Genomic DNA, 22,847 nt, shown 5'->3' with positions numbered 1-22,847 from the left:
GGTGAGCGTTTCCTGTGGAGAACAGATAGTAATTTTCTGTAATCTTCATTTTGCTGCTCCACAAGAGAAACATTTGAGAGAAATGGGCCTGAGGAAGCAGCTATATAAGCTATCAACATATCATTCTAATGGAGAGGTGGGCAATCCACGGGCTTGGACAACTTCTCTCCCTCAAATACCTCTCCTGATGGTGTAGTTGGTGGAGGATCTCTGTCGGAGGGACTCCTCGTAGGGGCTCCCACTCCTGTCTCTGCCCTGCGGGGGGACTGGTATGTGAGAAACGTGAAGTACTCCCGGAGAAGCCGGAGGAATCTTCTGAGAAAGCCCGTGGGAGATCACGTCCCAGAGTAAGATTGAGATCCAACCCATGGTGGGAGGCCACGAGACGTGATGGCTCTTGAATTATGGTGATGACTGTATTGGTGAAAGTGGTGGCAAGGGAAGATGGTAGAGCCGCCGCAGTCCGTCTCGAGGGTTGCAAAATTGCACCTTTTGAGGAAGGCACTGGTACAACACCCATCGTCATTGGTACAACATGGGGTATACCTGATGCAACCATACCCACTGAAACTCTGGAGGTCACTGGGGAAGCCTGCACAACTATGAGTGATGGAGATGCAAGTCCGGCGGTTACTAGTGAAGTCACTGATGGAGATGCCAGACATGTCACTGATGCAGAAGATCCGGAACCACATGGCACCATTGCTGATGGGGAACCTGTAACAGAATGCACTGATGCTGCTGGAGAACCTGAGATAAGTGTCAGCACTGATGAGATGTGTTGGACAGCTCTGGGGCAAGTTGGATCAGGTTGTGCTTTCCGAGATGCCCTCCTTATCAAAAGAGGAGAGGAGGCAAGAATTGTGGAAGTGAAAGCGGAAGAGGTGGTGACAGGAGGGAAGAGGGATGACGAAGGAAGTTGACCTGCTACAATGGAAGGGGGGTTGGCCTTCCACTGGTACAATAAGAAAGTGAGGTGTGGCCACAAGTACAGGTATATGTCCCCCGACGCTTGCGGACTGTGTTGCGCAAGGCGGAGTAGAACAGCGAGGCGAAGTGGTATGGAGTGATGGAGAGAATGGAGTCGAGTGCAGAATGGATTGCCTTAGTGATGAAGAAGTGTCCCGGGGTAGAGTAGAAGTGAGTAAACAAATGCCGTGCTAATATCGCCTCTCTGATGTTTCCCTCGAGAACCTTCTTGTACTCATGTCCACGGCGATGAGGTTTGCACTTCGATAAGAAGGACATAAATGTGAGTGACTTTGTGTGAGGTGGCAAAAAAGGGAGGGTGGGAAGACGGAGGTAAGTGGACACTAGACTAGGAATGAACATATGTCGGGAATTTAAGAAGCCAAACGTGTATGTTGCAAAGTCATAGGATTGAATAAAAGCAATACACATTTGGATGTCCACAGGGGGAAGTGTCACTCCATCAAACTCTGTGAGGGATATGCGGGCTATCTGATCAGGAGATAAAATGCTAGACAACTTGAGTGTGAGATCAAGGAAAGGCTTGAAGACGACCTGAAGCATCGAGGAGGATGAATTAGGGGCTGGAAGGTCGCCATCTATAGTCTGTTGTGCCAAATCTCGACCACCGGTACTATGCCCACTAAATTCCTTGAATGTTGCCTTATTATAAGTACCTATGGGGGGCAGATAGTCAGAGCCTCCATGATCTGAAGATTCAAAGGAACTCAAAAAAGGAGATAGCTCCTCATCAGATATGACTGTGATACTCTTGGAGGGCCGTGAATCTGCAGCTGCTTGAGGGCGTTTGGAAGTGCCCTGTGGTGTAGACCCAGCGCCCTGGTCATCTGTGGTGCATTTGCCAGGTGATTTAGGCTTGAACTTGTGGCGAGGGGCATGGGCAAGCATGAACACTGGCGTTGAACCAAGGGATGAAGAGGCAAAGAGGGAGGAGGGGAACTGATGCAAAGGAAAACAAGAGTCGCACTAGCTTGCAAGAGAGGATCTAACACAGGAGCCAATAAGGAAGCAGAATGGCCGGAAGGGGCACGAGGAAGGAGTGAGGAGAGAGCATGGGACAGCCAAGAAGATGGCCACAACCCGGGAGTAGTCAGATGGCGAGGGAGAGCATGGGGTGGCAGCAAGGGGGCACAATAGCCAGATGGCGAGGGGAAGTGAGGGGCGGCAAGGGGGCAGCCTGTTATACAGAGATCATGCAGGACCAGCTATGTCCAACACTTAGTGAGAGGTGGGGAAGTGACACAGGAAGATGTTTGTAAGAGAGGTGGGGATTGGACAGAGGGTGGAAAGAGGAGTTAGTAAGAGAGAGGTGGGGTTGGACAGAGGGTGGAAAGAGAGAGAGTTTGTAAGAGAGAGGTGGCGGTTGGACGGAGGGTGGAAAGAGAAGGAGCTTGTAAGGGAGAGGTGGGGGTGGATAGAGGGTGGAAAGAGGAGTTTGTAAGGGAGAGGTGGGAGTTGGACAGAGGGTGGAAAGAGAAGGTGGTTGCAAGAGAGAGGTGGGGGTTGGACAGAGGGTGGAAAGAGAAGGAGTTTATAAGAGAGAGGTGGGGTTGGACAGAGGGTGGAAAGAGAAGGCGGTTATAAGAGAGAGGTGGGGGATGGACAAAGGGTGGAAAGAGACGGTGGTTGTAAGAGAGAGGCGGGGTTTGGACAGAGGGTGGAAAAACAAGGAGTTTGTAAGCGAGAGGTGGGGTTGCACAGAGGGTGGAAAGAGAAGGTGTTTATAAGAGAGAGGTGGGGGTTGTACAAAGGGTGGAAAGAGAAGCTGGTTGTAAGAGAGAGGTGGGAATGGACAGAGGGTGGAAAGAGAAGCTCCCATTAAAGAGAGAGAAGGTGACACACGAAAGGGAAGTCCCCACTAGAGAGAGAAGGTGACACCTGTGCGAAAAGGGGAGTCCTCTGTTAGAGAGAGAAAGTGACAACGGGATGGAAAGGAGAGTTCGAAGTTAGAGAGTGAAGGTGATAAGGGGTGGGGTGAAAAGGGTCCTCACTTAGAGAGAGAAAGTGACACCGAAGTGAAAAAAGGGAGGGGTCCCATTTAGAGAGAGAAAGTGACACCCGGGTGGAAAGAGGAGTCGTCAATTAGGAGAAAAGTGGCGCCAGGTGGAAAGAGTAAGGCCGAGTTAGAGAGAGAAGTGGCACTGGGTGGAAAGAGGAGCACCCATGTAGAGAGAGAAAGTGACACAAGGGTGGAAAGAGGACGATCCAATTAGAGAGAGAAAGTAACATTAGGGTGGAAAGAGGAGGACCCAATTATTGAGAGAAAGTGGCACCGAGGTGGAAAGAGGAGGACTCAGTTAGAGAGACAAAGTGACAATCAGGTAGAAAGAGAAGGTGTCACCGGGAGGGAGAAGACGAGTGTATATACAAGGACTAAGAGGGTGTTTTCTCATTGAACATGGTACCTCTTGATGCAGGTAGGAGTCTACCTTCCAAAGTGGCCAAGTAGACTCCTCCACTCGGGATAAGCTTGGCAATGAAAAATGGGCCTGTCCAACCACTTACAAACTTAGGTTTGTATTTGAGAAACTTACTGGAATACAACAATACTAAATCACCAACTTTGAAATCCCTCTTTTGGAGGTTCCGATCATGCCATGCTTTCTATCATTTCTGCCACACTTCTTGAGCAAAGACTGCTTCACGTCGATGCTCTGCTAGTGCCTCCAAATCCCACAAGCGTTCCATTGTGTAGGCTTCAAAGTTGTCATCCTTGTCCGGAAGCACCCTATGGGTGTCAAGATGAAATTCATAAGGCATGATAGCCTCCAGCCCATAGCCCAGCTCGAAGGGTGAATACCCAATACTCACCTTGTAAGCCATTCGGTAGGCGAATAAAGCAACTGGAAGTATGTCATCCCAATCTGCTAAGGAACTGAGGCAAAGACGATGCATGATCCCGCACATTGGCACGTGGGTAATAGGGAGATGAAAATTTGTGAACTATTTGTAACATGTGAACCAAGGCAGCAATGGTGTCATTGAGGAAGTGAGATCCTCTATCACTCATCAACTCAATAGGACAGCCAAACCGAGAGATGATCTGGTCATATAGAAATGTGGCTACCACCTGGAATGTACAATTTTTGATTGCCTTGGCTTCGACCCATTTGGTTTCATAGTCGGTGGCAAGCAGACCATACTTGTTCCCTCGGTGTGTGGCGAGGGATATGGGCCCAATGAAATCCAAGCCCCAACGATAGAAGGAGGGCACTAGAGTGAATGGTTTTAGAGGAAGGTACTCGCGCCTTGTTGACATGAATCACATCGGGTCACATGAGCATGGCCATCGCGGAAGAGCTTGGGCCACCAGAACCTAGCGCGCATGATCTTCTGAGCAGTAGCATCTGAGGCCATATGCCCTCCATCTATGCCAGCGTGTGCCACTTCAACAATCGATTGTGTCTCGTGGGGAAGCACACACCGTCTTAAGATATGGTCCTTCCCGATTTTGTACAATTGACCTGCAATCAACTTAAAAGGAGCCACTTGAAGGATCCTCTTCCGTTTCTCTATTGGAGTCAGACTTGGAGGAAAGCCACCTATAGATAACAGTTGTACTATGTTGGCATACCATGGTGGAAAGCAGTCCATCGCAAACAGGCATTCATCAGGTAGTGCCGTCACCCCAAAAAGGCCCGCATCATATGTGATACCACTAGCTAGTTCCCCAGAACGTAACCTGGACAAGTGGTCTATAGGCTGATGCAGCCTGCTAGCCCTCACCACAATGTCAGATTCAAATTCTTGAAAAAGAAGAATCCATTTGCTTAACCAGCCACCAAGAATAGGCTTATTCAATAAATATGTAAGAGCTTGATGATCAGTGATGATCACAATGTCAAATTCAAATTCTTGAAAAAGAAGAATCCATTTGCTTAACCAACCACCAAGAGTAGGCTTATTCAATACATACGTAAGAGCTTGATGATCAGTGATGATCACAAACTTGTTCCCAAGAGGTAGTGATGATACTTGGTCATGGCATAAACCATGCCGAGACCCTCCCTTTCTATGGTACAATAGTTGCGTTCGCTCCATTGAGTTGTCGGCTGGCAAAGTAGATGGGCAAATCAATCTTGGTATCCTGGTTAGGTTGAGCCAGTATAGCACCTACTGCCCATCCACTAGCATCCACATGGACATGAAAAATGACATCCCAATTTGGCTGCCTGAGGATGGGGGCCTTCATGAGGCGATGCTTCAGATCATCAAAGGCTAGTTGTTGTGGGGTGGCCCAAACAAAAGATCAATCTTGATGTAGGGGTTCAGTCAATGCAACAACAATGTCGGCATAGAAACGTATGAACCTTCGGTAATAGCCCACATGCCCTAAGAAAGACTTCACCTCTTTGGGTGTACGAGGGATAGGCAATGAGATGATCACCTCTACCTTGGTGAGGTTAGTAGTCATGTGCTCAACAGAAACAATATGACCAAGGAGAACACCTTGAAGTGCGAGAAAGAAGCATTTGTCAGGGTTCAAGCACAAGCGCACTTCTCTGCACTTATCAAAGACCCATCTTAACTTATATAGATGATCATTTTGTATGGCCGGATCAAGATGGGAGGCTGATTTACCATTAAAAACAGAGAAGCCATCTAAAAATACCTCAAGAAACTTGCCGATATTCTCCTGAAAGAGTTTGGTTACAAGTCGTTGAAATGTTGCAGGAGCATTACATAATCCAAAGACATCATTTGGTAGGCGTATATTCCCCATTGAGTGACAAAAGTGGTCTTGGGCTGATCTTGTTCTTTCACACGGACTTGGTTATACCTACTATATCCATCCAAGAATGAGTATAAAACATGTCCTGCACTCTATCTATGAAGGGAAGGGGGAACCCATCACGTTGTGTTGCAGCATTCAAACTCCGATAGTCAACACATATTCTAAGTTTGCCGGTACAATGACAATTCTGCTGACCCAATCCGAGTAATCCAGTAGATTAATCCTGCTTGCTCCATTTTTTGTACATCTATTTGGACTGCTTTGCCATAGTTGGGATTCATGCGGTATGGACCTTTAATCACAGGGTTTGCATCCGGGTATACGTCGATGCAATGCTCTATGAAATCAGCCGGCACACCCTTCAGATCCATGTAGGACCAGGCAAAGACATCCACAAATTCTTTAAAAAGATTTGTCACTGCTGCTAGAAGATAGTCATGTTCCTAGACCCAATGGGCTACCTTCAAATGCCAGGGTTGGTCCTCAATCCCAATGTTGATGCTAGTTCTGTGCCTCATCAACAAGGGCAATGCATTGGGATGTTGAGGTACTTGGCTCACCCGTGCTTAGTCCTGTATGTGCTAGAGTATCCTCAAGGGGAAAGTCCCCCTCCACTTCTCTCAACCAAGATTGGGCATAAGTAATTGGTGGGTTCTCTGGCACGTGCACCGGCTGAGATGTAGAGTCGGTAGATGTTGTGTGCCTTCGATGCCTCGGTTCCTGTCTCAGCATGCCCCAGTAAGGTAAGCCTTCCACCTCATAAGTGGTTTCCGGAAGGTCTTCAACTGAGGGGTGGTCGGCTTCTGATAAGTAAAGGTCAAGCAGAGTAAGTTTGGCCACGTCCTCTGAAATACTAGCTCTCTCGTGGAACTCACGCTCGTAATTATCTGTAGAAACACTCTCATAAGAGCTCTCTCTCTCTCTCTCTCTCTCTCTCTCTCTCTCTCTACACACAGCTAGGGCCCAGGACAACATGTCAGACTGGACCCCCCGAAGGTATTTTATTTCTTGAAGAGAGAATCTGTTACAAGAGTTCAGCGTAGAGCTGCCTGATACATAAAATCCAAAACGTGAATGAATCATTACAAGAGCTTCAAGCTCAACCGTGGTTAACCCTCTTGGCGCATGCCAAGTCTCGTTGACCGAAGTCAACACTCTCTGACCATAGTCAGCTCTGTAGGTTAACCCTCTTGGTAATAAACCAAGTCTCCTTGACCGAGGTCAGTTTTATTTGACCAGAGTCAAGTATCTTTGACCGTAGTCAATTCTTTGACCATTAAAAGAACTCTTTAACCATAATTAACACATATAAAACTCTTTAATTATGATCAAATAAATGGTCAATTGTACTTTGACTTAGGATATTTACATTGTGGTGACATCCCCTCAGCTTCTATTCAGTTAAACTCCCAAAAGCTGTGGATGATCGGATAACATGTCTTCGTCCATCCACTTGGCATCTAATGCCGTATAATTCTTGAATTTTACAAGATACCTGTAAAACTCCTTGCCCTGAGGGCCTTTGCGTACAGTATGGTACACAATCTGCTCTGGCTGAAGGACCTCCTCCAGCTCATCCACTTCTGGTGGGTCCTCTGATACTGGTTCTATAGGCTCTGGCCCCTGGAATTTCTTTAGAAGACTCACATGGAATGCATTGTGAATCCTCCAATGCTCTGGCAATGCTAACCTGTATGCAACCTCATTTATTCTTTCTGTAACCCTGAAAGGGCCATAGTATCTGGGAGATAACTTTGCATACACTTTCTGTTTGCCTTTAAACTTGCGGAGCCTAGCTTTTTCAAACTTCAGAAGTACCCAATCCCCTTCCTTGAGATCTAACTGTCTCCTATGCTTATCTGCAGCTCTTTTATGTTTCTCTTGAGACTTTTCGATTGCTGTCCGGACTTGGTTGTAAGCTGTCTGGAGGTCTCTCACAAACTGATCAGCTGCAAATATTTCATCTTTGGTCCTCAATATAGGTGGCAAAATCACCTTCCCATAAATGACCTCAAAGGGGGCTTTCCCTGTAGAGCTGTGTACTGTATTATTGTAAGCAAACTCTATCAATGGTAGGTACTTTTCCCAGTCTGAACCTTGGTCACCCACGTAGCATTTCAGCATATCCAATGCTGTAGAATTTGCTACTTCACTTTGACCATCTGTCTGGGGATGGAAAGAAGAAGAAAAATTCAAATTCGTCCCCATGTTATCAAATAAAGCTCTCCAGAATAGACTGGTCATTCTGGGATCTCGATCACTAACAATGGACTTAGGCATACCATGATGCTTAAAGATCTGTGCCATGAAAAGCTTAGCCATATGATCTGCCTTTATGGTTTTGCGAACCGGAATGAAATGAGCTTGCTTGCTGAATCTATCAATGATAGTCCAAATCCCATCATTCCCTGACTCGGATCTTGGCAAATCAAAAATAAAGTCCATTGTAATACTTTCCCATGGTGCCTGAGGTACGGGATGAGGCATAAGTAGGCCACGTGCCTTCCGTCTATCATACTTCACTTTCTGACACGTAAGGCATTCAGTAACAAACTGATGTATATCTTTCCGCATCCCTAGCCAAAAGAAATACCTCTCTAGTGCTAGAGTTGTTGCTGTAATTCCTTTGTGTCCAGCATAGGGAGGTGCATGGCATTCCTCCAAAATCTTTTTCCTCATCTCCTGGGTGATGCATAGGCAATCATCTTTCATTAGATACCCATCTTTCACGGAATAGTGACTGGTGGATTGCCCCTCTTGCATTTGCTGTAAAATCTCACCAAAATCTGCATCACTAGCATATTGCTCCCTCATGCCTTCTAGGTCCTGATGATAAGCAATAGTCACATTATTGATCTGGGGTCTTCGGGACAAAGCATCTGCTACTCTGTTCCGAATTCCTGGGGTATGGACAATCTGAAAATGATACATTGACAGCATGTTTGCCCATTTCATATGCTTCTCGGAAAGCTTGGTCTGAGTCAAAAAGTATCTCAGACTTTGGTGATCTGTTTTAACAGTAAAATGTGCACCCAAAAGATAGTGCTTCCATGTATGGATGGCATGAATTACAGCCAATAACTCTTTCTCATAGATTCCCAGATATCTTTCTGCATCACGCAATCTTCGGCTCTCATAGGCTACTACATGTCAATTCTGATATAATGCAGCCCCAACACACTCTCCACAAGCATCGCAATCAACATCAAAAGGTTGATAAAGATCCGGGACTACAAGAATAGGCTCTGTAGTCAACTTCTCCTTGAGTGTATTGAATGCTTTCTTCTGTGATATTCCCCATGTGAAGGCTGCATTTTTCTTAGTAAGGTCATGTAATGGAGCTGCGATATCAGCAAAATGCCTGATAAACCTTCTGTAGTAAGAACACAGGCCTAGGAAACTTCAAACTTCATGCACAGTTTTCAGCTTTGGCCATTCTTGAATGGCACGGATCTTTGCTGGATCCATCTGTATCCCATTCTTGGATATTATATGCCCCAGATAATGGATTTCTTCCAAGAAGAATTCACTTTTCTTGCTGTTTGCATAGAGCCGATGATTTCTCAGCTCTTGAAACACTATAGCAAGATGTTCCTTGTGCTCTTCTTCTGTCTTTGAAAAGACTAGGATATCATCAAAGAAAGTACCCGTGAAATGCCTGTACTTTCGGAAGATGCGATCCATCATTCTATTGAATGTGGCTGGAGCATTTGTCAACCCAAAAGGCATCACTAAGTATTCATACAACCCGAATGTAGTGCGGAACGTTGTCTTGTGCACATCCTGAGGCTGTATCCTCACTTGGTGATAGCCACTCTTTAAGTCTATCTTGCTGAAAACTGAAGCTCCATTTAACTGATCTAGCACATCATTAATGCGCGGAATAGGGAATCTATTCTTGATGGTCATTTTGTTCAGTGCGCGGAAATCGACGCACATATGGAATGAACCATCTTTCTTCTGTACTAGCAGTACAGGGGAACAAAAAGGAGACAAAGCTGGGCTGAATCAACCCTTTGGACAGCAAGTCCTGTACCTGAGCCATAATCTCTTCTCGCTGAGTTGCACTAACTCTATATGGGGGCCTATTGGGTGGCTCGCTACCAAGCATTAACTCTATCTGATGATCTTCTGGTCTCTCTGGGGGTAACTCCCCTGGCAAAGCATCAGAAAAGCAATCTTTAAAGTTTACAAGAAACTGAAACTTATCTTTGTCTGCATCATTCATTTCAGCATGCATATCATTCTCTTTTTCTTTTACAAAAACCATGTACGCGGAAATTGCAGACTTTATTGCTTTACCACATGTAACATTAGATACAATGGGGATAGTCTCCCCTTTATCCTGGTAACTAAACGCTGGTTTTTCCCCCTATGCACAAACTCCAGCACTCTTTCAGGAAGAGTCAACTTCACTGCCTTGCGATGAAACCAAGGCATTCCCAAGACCACTTCATGATGTTTCAGTGGAGAAATGAAGAAGTCTTCCTGATCCACATAACTCTGTACATGAAGACAGAGCTTCCCTATCAAGGGAGTGACTGGCACAGGATTCCCACAGAACATCTGATCGGCATCCAAAGCCCTGCCCAACTCCTCCGTCTTTATTTCCAGCCTCAGGGCTAGGTCTTCTCATATGAAATTATCAGTAGCCCCTGGATCAAATAAAATTAGCGCTTGCTGGTCTCTGACTTTGCCCCATGATAGCAGCAATTCTCATTCTTCTGGGTTTGAAACAGGACCCAGTATGTCAGGAATTCCTCCTGCCATTGGCTTTTGCGGTCCCCGTGGCTTCTCTGCCTCTTTTCCCTTCGAAGTTGAAGGCTTTTCTGGGCACTGGGCAGCCACATGCCCCTCTTTGCCGCACTTGAAGCATTTCCCATCTCTACGGAATTCAGCTATCTGTTCAGGGGTGAATGGAGATTTGCCTTTATATGACTTTGAAAACTGAGTACCCCTCGGCTTCTGAGGTTGAAACCCTTTCTTTTCAACCTTGGGATACTCTTTCTTTTCTGATTTTGAAAATTCAGTTTTCTTTCTTTCAGCACGTCCTGCATGCAAGGATAGTACCGTGGATGGATCTTGTAACGGCACAAGACTAGCTACTGAAGCTGAATGCATAAGGTCTTGAATGTTCTTTGCCCCCAAAGCATTCACTACTACTGCTTAGATTCTTGTATTGAGACCTGCTCTGTACTTTCTCATTTGGGTTTCTTTGGAGATCTTTTTGAAAGGTGCAACCTGCAAATAAGCATCCCAAAACTTTTGGTTGTACACATCCACTGTATCTCCTGCATCCATATGCAAACTGTCCCAATCTTGAAGAACATGGTCTCTAAACTGTTTAGGCATAAACTGCTGGTAGAAGGCTTTCTTGAAGTCCTTCCACTTCTTTGGGGCTGACCCATCTGTGCACTCCACCATGCACTAGCTGTTGCTGTCAAGTGCAAACTGACCATTCTTAACTTGGAGGATTCTGAAAACTTTTCTGTACCAAATGCAGCATCAAACTGCCAGATGAACTGCAATGCTTTGTCTGTATGACCATACTGTCCATTGTAGGTCATAAACTTGACAGATTTACCTCCCTCTTTGAATTCCTTGGTCTCTCTGAAAGACTTACTCTTCCTGGACTTCTTGTGTTTCCTTCTTTTCCTGGATGGTTTATCTGATAAAGAAGAAGATACAGAAGTCGAACTCGAGGTAGACGGTGATGGACTAGGAGATCGGTGATGATGCCTCGATCTCTTCCTGCAATGAGACCGTCCCCTATGAGATCTCTCTTTCTCTGGCTATACACGAGAGTGTGCCTCTGGCATTGGCACGTCATATGCTACATTAGGCATAGCTTCTGCTTGAAACAAATGCTGAGCCCTTGGATCCTTTCTGAGATTTTCCATCTCTTGTCTCTCCAACCGAAGTTGGCACAACTCTCCAACCGAAGTTGGCACATCTTGGTCAACCATGGTTAACCCTCTTGGCGCATGCCAAGTCTCGTTGACCAAAGTCAACACTCTCTGACCGTAGTCAGCTCTGTAGTTCTCTGGTTAACCGTAGTTAACCCTCTTGGTAATAAACCAAGTCTCCTTGACCGAGGTCAGTTTTACTTGACCAGAGTCAAGTATCTTTGACCGTAGTCAATTCTTTGACCATTAAAAGAACTCTTTGACCATAATTAACACATATAAAACTCTTCAATTATGATCAAATAAATGGTCATCTGTACTTTGACTTAGGATATTTACATTGTGGTGACATCCTCATCTCCCCAAGACCTCAAGCTCTTGGTGTTGATTCTCCTCAAGTTCAGCAATGTCTGTGTCACTTTCTTATAAATCACCATCACCACTAGTGTTACTGTCTTCTGTATGACCATCATTGTACTCAGCAGTACCATGGTTGTACTCCGTAGTACCATCATTGTACACGGGAGTACCACTGGTGGGTTGTGCAATACAGGCATCATATACAGTAGATCCATCATTGTATGTTATAGTAACATCAGCATCATTTTGACCAATGTCCTCCATGTTGGCCACTGTATCAATGCCAGTGTTCACTGCACTACCACCAGGACAACCATCACTGTTCACTGCAGTACCATCATTGTCCTCGGTACGATCATTGGTGTCCACTCTAGTACCCTACCATTCTCTGATACATATGTGGACTATTGCAACGACCAAAAGGCATCCTTTCGTAAACTAGTTCAGCTAGACCCCGTGCATATGGTTCTTGATGGACTTTCGATACTCAATTTGAAGTGCTAAGGTGTTGTTCGGGATCTTCTTGTTGGCTTAGTTCCACCATGTTGACGGCTAAGGAGCCCAAGGCTCCCATCCAATCCAAAATGACATCTTCCTTGTCTTCTTGATCAGCCTGATCCAACAAGTAGGTCAAACTTTCGAATCCTTCCAGAGTTGTCTCCTCGTTGGTCACCACCCATGGGTTTTGAGGGATGTGGATCCCAGAGGCAAGCGAACTTCATCAACTGACCAATCCTGAATGGCCTTTGCAGACCGCAACCATGGCCGACCAAGAAGTAGAGGGTAAGTTTGTTCATTTTCGATCATATCAAGGACAACAAAATTGGAGAGAAAAGTTACTCTGCCAATCTTCATGTGAACACCTTTGACTGGCGCCCATTGGTTTCACTCTGCATTGATCAGCCATGTGTACTTGAAAGTGAACATCACTTGTCAACTTCAAACCCAATTTTTGGAGTGTACCTTTCGGCATAATGTTCACTGCTGCCCCACCATCAAGGAAGACGTCCTTCAGCTCCACTCCATGAATATCCACGGTGAGCTTGGGACTTTGTTCACAAGTGAGGGCAGCGTAGGCGGAGCGGAAGTCTGATGTAGACCCATGCTGAGTCGGTAATGTCTCTGGTGTTGGCTCACTCGGAGTAGATCCCTTATGTCGACCTCCTAGGAGGCGGTTGAGAAGTGTAATGGTCTGATGCTTGATTTGGGGGTACAACAGACAAAGTTACCGTAGAGTGATGTTGGGTTTGAAACTCATAAGATCTTCAAACAAGTAGTGCTGGACACTAGTATTAGCCTTGTGCGACCTCATTCTCCTAGCTTCTGGCTGAGGGTCAAAGCTTACGCGAGGATGCGGATGTACGTCTGAATTGTGAGTCATTGTCTCCGGCGGTGTCTCTTCCATCACCGCTTTTCCCTTTTCCGAGGCACAACTAGGTCTTATCCCCATCTCCCTTTCTTTGTTGAGTGCGGTTTGGGAAAAAGTGAAAGGACCTACTTGTGCCTCATTCTCCCTGTGTTGTCCGAAGGTTGTCACTTCAGTTGCAAACCTCACAGCTCTGGACTTGCGGGACAAGAAATTGAGGTGTGCAACCTTTATTTTCAGAACTAGATTGAAGATCTCTTGTGACACTCTTTACCACCTCTTGATACCTCAAAGGCATAGAGTGATCACCCGAAAATGAGGCACTTCCGGAGTTAGTGGTAGACCTTAATGGATGTGTGCCCTTCGAGTTTGTCTCTGAATCACTATCAGGAGCAAGCAAGGGTGGTCTATTCCTAGGCGTACTATATACCTTGGAGGGGGAGAATGACCTTGGTGGGGGGACACTTGTCAAACTGATTGGTATTGAGGTCTCCGGTGTCCTATCCTTCAGACCTTATTTGATTTCTTCTAACTCTTTCTTGAGTTTCTGCCATGCGGATGATCCTTCCTCTCTTGGGAGCTGGGTGGTCGTAGTCGTTGATGAGGCAAAACTTAACTAAGACCGTTCCATCTTGACAGCTTCCTTTAGGAAGGGAGTTTGTCAACCAGCCTTATAGCAATGGTAGGTGGTAATGCTTTCAAAAACCACCCCTTCATGACAGCATCATTAGGTGGCACATAAATCTTCGCCGCCAAGACTCTGATCCTTGTGTACATCTTAGAGAAACTCCTCCCTAGAGCTATCCAAGTTTGAAAATAGTCAGTCGGAAATTGGCTATACCATACATTGGTTGCATCCTCCAATGACAAAGGAAAGATGTGTAGAAAGGCATGCTCATTCTCCACACCCTTGGCTTTGCATGCTGTGAGAAATTTCCTCACATGAGCTTCTGCATCCTCATGTAGGTGACCTTTGAACTTCTGAGTCTTCACATGGACTTTGTTGAGTAACCCAAGAAGTATGGCTTTTTCTCCAGGACTGAAAACCACTGCACTCGCCCCAGAAGTTGAGGCAAAAGGAAGAGCAAAAGGGCCTCCCGATGGAGCAGTACTCTGTGGGTACTATGGAGACATGTGGTGGAGTGGCTGATGAGACAACACCTTGCGAAGGAGACCACATTGGTGCAATTACTACTGATGTAGCCATAGTGGAAATAGACAGTACTGCATACGCTGCAAGCACTACCGTTGCGAAAGTAGATGGTGAAGACATGGGGAACATGGGGGTCAATGGGGATGCGGAGGCAATTGGGAAGGAGAAGGAAGGGGTTGAAGGCATGTAGGATGGCTAAGAAGCAGTACGGAAGGGTAGAGATAATGACAACAGTAGGGGCATGACCGGAGCAAAAGGTGAACCCACGCACATCATGTATGTAGAAACTAGACTCGAAGGACCATAGTTATGCATGGCAGACGAAATGGCAGCGTGACCATTGGATGTCAAGTCCGGCGCTGAAGGGGGTACTACTCCCATTGAAGTGGCTGTAGTGGCTGCTGATGAAGACATCGTTGCAACAAGAGATGAGGGGCTGTCTTGACCTTGATGTGCGTCTGAGGAGCCCTCGTCCTTAGTACTTTCCTCTTTCACCCTCTCACTGCTTTGTACTTCTTCTCCGGAGTCGGGATCTGTGACCACCACCAATCTGGTTGGTCCAAATCGATGAGAGTCTCGATGAAGTTACTTGCTCTGGCTACAGCTCCAATAGGTTCACTTTGTGCTCTTTCTGAGGACTTTGTGAGCTTCCATCTCACGTAATGCTTTTTGTATCGAGTTTGGTCGGTCGGAAGTCTCCTCTCCACTCTCCTTCAGTACCTCCTAGTTCTCTCACTCACTCCTCAAGGGTATCAGAACTACTTGGCATAAGAACTCTCTCCTCTAGGACCCTTGAACTCCACGTCCCTCTTGCTACTCAACACCAGCAGTGTCCCACCATGATCGCCATAAACTGTCTGAGGGGAGGGGTTCCTATCCTTCCGGAGGTGTTATTGGAGGCCAAAGGCTGCTGGTGTGAGAAGCATGCGTGCTACAATGCTCTAATGTAGTGGATCGCGAGTGCACCATGCAGGTGATGCAGGTTGGGTAGACCGGCAGAGGTCTATTGTAGGGCATGTGCTTATGGTCACAGGTGGTACAGAGACATTTTCTTTGCACAGTAACAATTCGGGTGCTATGGACTTAGCACAAGAGCACGTGGTGGTGAGAGTTCACTCTCCCAGTGAGATTTGGCATGAGATCTTGGTTGACAGGCATCTACAGCTTGTCATTTTCTATCCTGCAAACCTGATGTCTGCTAGCAGCTTATCCTCTATGCACTTTGCACATTGTAAAGTGCCGATGGGCATAGGATGACGGTCTGGTCATCTTGTTTTTCAGCCTATGGCTGATTGTATTATATGTATACTATACTCCCTTAAAGGCACACTGCCTTTAAGTGGGAGGTTGTTGGGGTAAAGGGCAATGTGCCCACCCACTTGTACAGTGCCCATGTTATATGATAGAGGAATAAGCTGGAGTAGCTTTTGCTCCACCACATTTTGGTGTCTCCTTACCCCTTTGTATGTGCTCTCCTCTCCCACACAGTGCCCATGTTTTTGATTGCCACAAATGTGAAGAGGCACATTATGACGACTATCAAGTCGTGCAAGGATGCAAAGGCAGCATGGGAAAAATTGGCAAACATGTATCATGTTAAGAATGAGGCAAGGGCAATTGCCTTGACAAATCAGCTCAAGGATCTTGAGATGCAAGAAGGCCAAGCCATCACTGATCATATTGCCAGGATCACTGATCTATGTGATCAGCTTGCAAGTATTGATGAGAAAATAGAAGACAAGAAGCTCGTCTCTATTACTCTCAATAGCTTAGCGCCCTCATATGGCATATTCGTCACTTCATTGACCATTGTTCTCAGGGCAGCCCCACTCTCGTTCGATGAGTTAGTTGGGCTTTTGTTGCAGGAAGAGGAGAGATGCTCAAATTTTGCCAAAGCCTCTCATCAGGGTGAGCAAGCACTTGCCATGGGTGGAAAGAGCAAATTTCAAAAAAAGTTTAAGCCAAAACACAGCCATACAACTCAGCCCAAGGAGGGGAATGCAAGCAGTTCAAGCAAAAATCAGAAAAAGGGTGAATGCAATTATTGCAAGAAGCCAAGACATTACATCGCAGAGTGTCAGAAAAGGATTGCCAATGAAAAGAAGAGGCAAAGGGACAGCTCTAGCAGTAATTTTGTTGCCCCCACTGAAACTCGTGCTTCAGATGCACATGGTGAAGCTCATCTTGCCCAAGGTGATAGAGATTTTGTGTTTGCTGCATTTAATGAGAAGATGGATGCCAGGGGGGATTTGAATGCCGAAAATCAATCAGGGGATGCTTCCCTTGTTGCAAGTGATACATGGTATATCGACAGTGGTGCTACTAAGCACATGACTCCTCGCCAGGAGTGGTTTGAGAGCATCACACCTGTTCATGACAGACAAGTTACATGTGCCAATGATGCTTCTCAAGACATTATCGGAGTTGGGCACATTCCCATTCAGCTTGATAATGGGAAAGTTAAGCATATCCGAGATGTTTGGTATGTTTCAGATTTGAGGCAAAATCTGATTTCAGTTTCAAACATTGCCCATGATCAATATATGTTGGTTGAATTTCAAGATAACCAATGCAAGATCAAGGATCCAAAGAAGAAAGGATATGAGGTTGTAGCAACAAGCACATATGACAGAGGCTTATACAAGCTTGATGCTCAGCCTTATGATCAGAAGGTACTGGCTGTAGCAAACACTTCCCAGGCTGATTTATGGCATGCCAGGTTTGGACATGTCCATCACAGGGCATTGTCCTACTTGTACAACAATAATATGACTCAGGGAATGCCAAAATTACAGCAACCAGCAAATGAAGTGTGTGAGGGGTGTGCACTTGGCAAATTGCATCGCTTGCCATTCAGTAAACAAGGCAAGAATTGGGTCAAGGCAACCAGAGTGTTGCAGATAGTCCACAGTGATGTATGTGGCTCCATGACTATTCCCACGCATAGAGGAGCAAGGTACTTTGTGACCTTTATAGATGACTTCGCCAAGTTTACATGGCTTTTTCTCATAAAGGAAAAATCTGAGGTGTTCTATTGGTTTCAGGAGTTCAAAGCTATGGCTGAGAACCAAACCAATTCTAGAATTGGAACACTCAACTCAGATAAAGGGGAAGAGTACATGTCACATGCATTCCAGGGATTTTTGAAGCAGCATGGGATTAAACATCACTTGACATGCCCTTACACACCACAACAGAATCCACTCTCTAAGAGGAAGAATCATACTCTCATGGAAATGACGAGATGCATGCTGAAATTCAAGAGAGTCTCAAAGGCTTTTGGGGGAGAAGCAATTGTGACAGCCACTTATATTCAGAACAAATGCCCTACCAAAGCTTTGGTTAGTGTAACTCCATTTGAGGCTTTGTATGGCTTTAAGCCAAAGGTTAGTCATTTTTGAGTTTTTGGCTCAGTGACATATGCTTTGGTTCCAGATGCACATCGGACAAAGCGTGATGACGAGTGTCAAATGCATTTTTGTGGGGTATAGCACTGAAAGCAGGGGATTTAGGCTTTACAATCCTGCTACCTAGAAGATAATAATCAGCAGAGATGTTCTCTTTGCTGAGAATGAGTGCATGCATCCCGCTAGTGCAGACTCGCCACCATAAGATGACACCCCTTTAGACATCATCCAGTTTGAGGATGCTGAGATGGCGTCTCTTGATGCTTCCCCTTCTACTTCTCATAGTTCAGATGGCTTGCCACATGTTGAGGATGGCCCTCAAATGTTTCAGATTTGCAGCCAAGTAATGAGAATAGACCGCCTCATGTTTGGAGGCATTATCAACGTTGTGAGGCCACTAAAGATGTTGATGCAGCCCCAAGTGGTACAGGAAAGAAATCTATTCCACCTTGGGCAAGGTTGACCATTCAAGATGCTAAGGATCAGCCTACTTTGGGGAACACCAGGGCCAGCACTCAGAAAAATCAGAAAAATGTCAATTTTGCTTTGATGACCTCAATGATCGAAGCTGAAAATGAGCCTCAGAGCTTCAAGGATGCTCAGCATAATCTGGCATGGCAGAAAGCTATGGAAGCTGAGATTAAATCCATTGAGAAGAATGCCACATGGGACTTGGTTGATGCGCCCATTGGGAAAAATGTGGTTGACACGAAATGGATTTATAAGGTGAAATACCATTCAGATGGCACAGTTGAGAAATACAAAGCCCGTTTGGTTGCCAAGGGGTATGCACAAGAGGAGGGGATAGATTATGAGGAGACTTTTGCTCCAGTGGCCAAGATGACCACCATTCGTTCTGTCATCTCTCTTGCTGCGTTTTATGGTTGGTCAGTGCACTAGATGGATGTCAAGACCGCTTTCTTCAATGGAGATCTTAAAGAGGATGTCTATGTACATCAGCCCCAAGGTTTTGAGGTGAAGGGACAAGAGCACAAGGTATGCAAGCTCAGGAAGGCTCTATATGGGCTGAAGCAAGCACCTCATGCGTGGTATCACAAGATACATCAGTTTTTGTTGTCCCAGGGCTTGGTAAACACTCATACAGAGCCAAATTTGTATGTTCTGTAGCAAAAATCAAAATTGGTCATGTTGGTACTATATGTGGATGACATCATACTCACTGGCAGTGATTTGCAACAAATTACAGCAGTGCAGTCCACTTTATGTCACAACTTTGACATGACACATTTGGGCCTATTCCATTATTGTCTTGGCATTGAGTTTTGGCAGACCCATGATGGGATCTCTATGTCACAGACAAAGTATTCGAAGGGGTTGTTGCAGAAATTTAAAATGGAGAACTGTAAGCCTGTGGCTACTCCATTGGAAAAGGGACTCAAGCTGAGTAAGCATGATACTGCTGAAAAGTTTGATGGCACTTTGTACAGGCAGTTGGTTGGCAGTTTGATATATCTATGCTCCACATGGCCTGATATTGCCTATGCCATAGGGCTTTTGAGCCAGTTCATGCATTGTCCCACGATCACACATTGGAATGCAGGAAAGAGGGTTCTCATATATGTCCATGGCACTCTCTCTCTTGGCTTGCATTATGCTTCAGATTGTGATCTAGCGCTGAGTGGTTTCACCGACTCAGATTGGTCAGGGGACATTGACGACAGACGGTCCACTACTGGCTATTGCTTCTCGTTGGGTTCAACCTGTATCTCATGGCTCAGTAAGAAGCAAGAGCGAGTCTCTCTTTCCTCCAGTGAAGCAGAGTACAAAGCTGCAAATTCAGCCACTACGGAGTTAATGTGGTTAAGGAAGCTTTTGCATGACTTGCATCATGCACAAGATGGCGAAGCAAACTCTATCTTCTGTGACAGCCAGAGTTGCATTGCCATAGCCAACAATCCTGTCTTTCATGCTCGCATGAAACACATTGAAAATCATTATCATTATGTACGGGATTGTATTTTTGATGGCTTCATTGATCTCATCTATTGTCCATCTGAGGACAATGTGGCAGATATTTTCACCAAAGCCCTGTCAACAGATCTTTTCTTACGACATCGACATGGCTTGGGGATCAGAGACATTCTCACAATGTCAAGGGGGGTTGTGAAGTGATTCACACAGCCAGCAGTCTGCTTACTGGCTATTTGGTCAGCAATTTATAGACTTGCTGTGAAGACGACCGAGTCGACCAGATGTGGAAAGGGGGGCAGAGTATATGGCCCCAGTGGGGGCATTGTGGTGACACTTACAGGAGGCCTAGTGAAGCCATAGGAGTGCGCTCCCAGAGGGATTGCAAGACAGACTTAGAGCAGATCTAGAGCTCTCCATACAGCATCCAAGGTAGGAATTGGCTGCAGGCAATGCATGTTTTGAGCAATGAAGTTTGAGCTATTGTGGCTGTTCTACTATTGCTCTCAATCTCAAATGTGAGTGTTTCTTGACATGCACAATTGTCAACAACAGAAGTGGGATCTCCCTGGGTGGGCCAGCAAGGTATGAAGGTGTTTAGGGTATACATGCCTAGATTCTCTAACCTGGTATCAGAGTCACGAAATTAAGAGCCAGGCCCAGTGAGATCTATGAGCTGGGATCTTGTGGAAGGTGAGACAGAAGGTGTATGTCTTGGTGAATCAAGCCATGCAATCTTGAGATCAACTTTGACAACTGAAAGAGAGAGGCAACTTCTACTCAGTAGTGAGATCTTTGAGCCCAGGCATAGCCATCCAATGTAGAGATCGACTTCGACAACAAGTGACTTCTGCTCATCAAGATGTGACGAAAGGTCAGTTGGCTTATGAGTGGGAATTCTCTTGTAGTCTATCTAGTGTGACACAGCAGATCAAAAGAAAACAAAGCAGCGGCAAAACAGACTTACGAACCTCTCCATACAGCATAGAAGGCAGCAGGTGTAGGATCTTTGTGAGAGCTTGGTGGTTTCATGTTTTTTAGCAATGAAGTTTGAGCTCTTTTGGCTGTTCTACTGCTGTTCTCAGTCTCAGATCTGAGTCTTTGAGAGTATTTCTTGTGAACACTAGTCAATTGAAGTTGGATCTACATCAATGTTCCCATTAGGTTCATGATACATCCTTTGGTGTTCCATTATTCCACTGCATGGGAGGTCTAGCAAGGGTACCTGCCTAGATTTGCTAACAATGGATTGGCGTTTGTTCTTTGCACTCCCTGCTGATTTTTCCCGTGCTGTTCACGGTGTGAGAAGCTCACTTTCGATGCTCTCTAAGCCAGGTTCAAAATATTGCAAAAGGGGAAACGCCTACCTTCGTGCTCGCAATTCAAATAAAATCATCCTAGTCAGAATATACTCTTTAGATCCTGCGTAAAAGCAAACACACTTGGTCCATTTGATATTTCCCTTGTGGAAAGACCAATACATAGCTAGCGGTGTCATAACCTCTTAAAAAATGAATATGCCCACCTGTAAAACGACCTTAATCATCAGCAATCCTAAATCAAGGAGTTAACTAGTGATAAGAAATTGACAGCATCTTGAGTCCTTGCATAAAGCAATTAATCGGAGTTTAACAACAAAGAGAAAAATATATTTTGCTAAAGAGCAGTTTATGTAATCGGACACTTGGTGAATCCAATTAGCCCAGTCATACACTCCCAGTAAGATGAGTTAACTGTCTGTAAATAGAGAAGAGGTATAGAATCTGAGGACTACATATAAAAACGTCTAATTTACAACGACTCACCAACTGCTTCTTGACAAAAGAATAAGCTACGTTCCATCTTTGGCGAATCAGTAAAGCAGATTCGGAGACTCTTATTTCTTCCTTCTTTGGCGGCAGTGTTGGGTGCACGACCCCTTGAAGAACCGATATCGAAGGAGCTCCCTCTGGTGCCAACGAATCCGGTAAAGGGTCATGGCGAGGGTGTATGGGCGGCAACTCATCTTCCCACAGCGGATGTCTTTCGGTAAAATCCGGCTCTTCCTCCGGGTCAATCTCTTTCCTATCCAGATGAGGATATCACGACGATGAGCCCAAAAAAAAGGCATCCAACGCATGGTGTGCGAAGCCGACGTTATCGTGAACAAGAGAAGCAAACCTGGATTCGGCGATCCTAGAAACAGCTCCAATGGCAATGCCGACAAATTCCTTGGGGTTGAGCAAGGAAAGTCTACTAGGTCGCCGAGCTAAGTTGATGCTTTGACTATGGCGTGGTTGGGCATCGGAGTTCTTTCGCTGTCGTAGCTGCGCCTCCAGGCTCGATTCCTCCATCTCCCTTCGTTACGAACGAACGTAATTCGCATGCCTTTGCCACCCTCGCTAATTCCATCCGTTACCTTCTTCATCCGTTACCTTCTTCACGTGATCCTTTAGGGTCCATTCACACCATCTTTTCCTTCAATGACATCAACATCCTTCCCAAGGACGTGTGCTCTCACTAGCCGCCTTATCGGTTGAGCTTTACACACAAAGCTCACACATTATAGATGAAGATATAGCTTTTTGCTTCTACTAGTTTGTTCCCTTTTGTTTTATCCATGATGAGAGATCCTCATAGCTTCATCGGTAAGCACTATTTGTGGCATTGGTGGAGGCACAACCCCATACGTGTGGGTTGGCCATTATGCATAGACTAAGGTAAAGGGGCTTGTCGTAAGGGGTTGCACCTATGGATTTTTTTATCTTTACAGCAAGCAGCCTGCGGAGATGTTTGGGTTTTCTCACACCCCCTTGCGCCACATGTCATGAATCTAAGCTCTTGATCTCCCTTGATTTTGTTTGATGTAAAAGCTAAGCTTTTGACTAAAGCACTAAAAGCATATAGGTGCTTTTCACAATAAAAAGACTATATAAACGTTTCAAACCTATTCGATGATGGTCTACTTGATTTGCAAGTTTGGGCTTATTGGCATGTGAAGCTTTGGAGAGCCTCGATATGC

General features: G+C 45.5%; 1 protein-coding gene across 1 annotated transcript in view; it reads right to left on the bottom strand.

The window, feature by feature from the left end:
* Window positions 1-22,179, bottom strand: part of LOC147901234 (uncharacterized) — a 242,280-nt gene extending 220,101 nt beyond the window's left edge. The window contains exons 1-2 of the mRNA XM_087376453.1: window positions 22,007-22,179; window positions 21,652-21,910 (exon numbers count right to left, since the gene is read on the bottom strand). Of these exons, the coding sequence (XP_087232579.1) occupies window positions 21,652-21,910; window positions 22,007-22,179 (432 nt within the window). The remainder of the gene's footprint in view (window positions 1-21,651; window positions 21,911-22,006) is intronic.
* Between the last annotated feature and the right edge of the window lie 668 nt (window positions 22,180-22,847).

Source organism: Dipteris shenzhenensis, chromosome 6 (genome assembly GCF_047967505.1).
Source record: "Dipteris shenzhenensis isolate YYH24624 ecotype China chromosome 6, Dip_SZ_1.0, whole genome shotgun sequence".
Lineage (NCBI taxonomy): Eukaryota > Viridiplantae > Streptophyta > Polypodiopsida > Gleicheniales > Dipteridaceae > Dipteris > Dipteris shenzhenensis.
The sequence above is the reverse complement of the archived record's forward strand: the minus strand, read 5'-3'. Positions and strand labels throughout refer to the sequence as shown.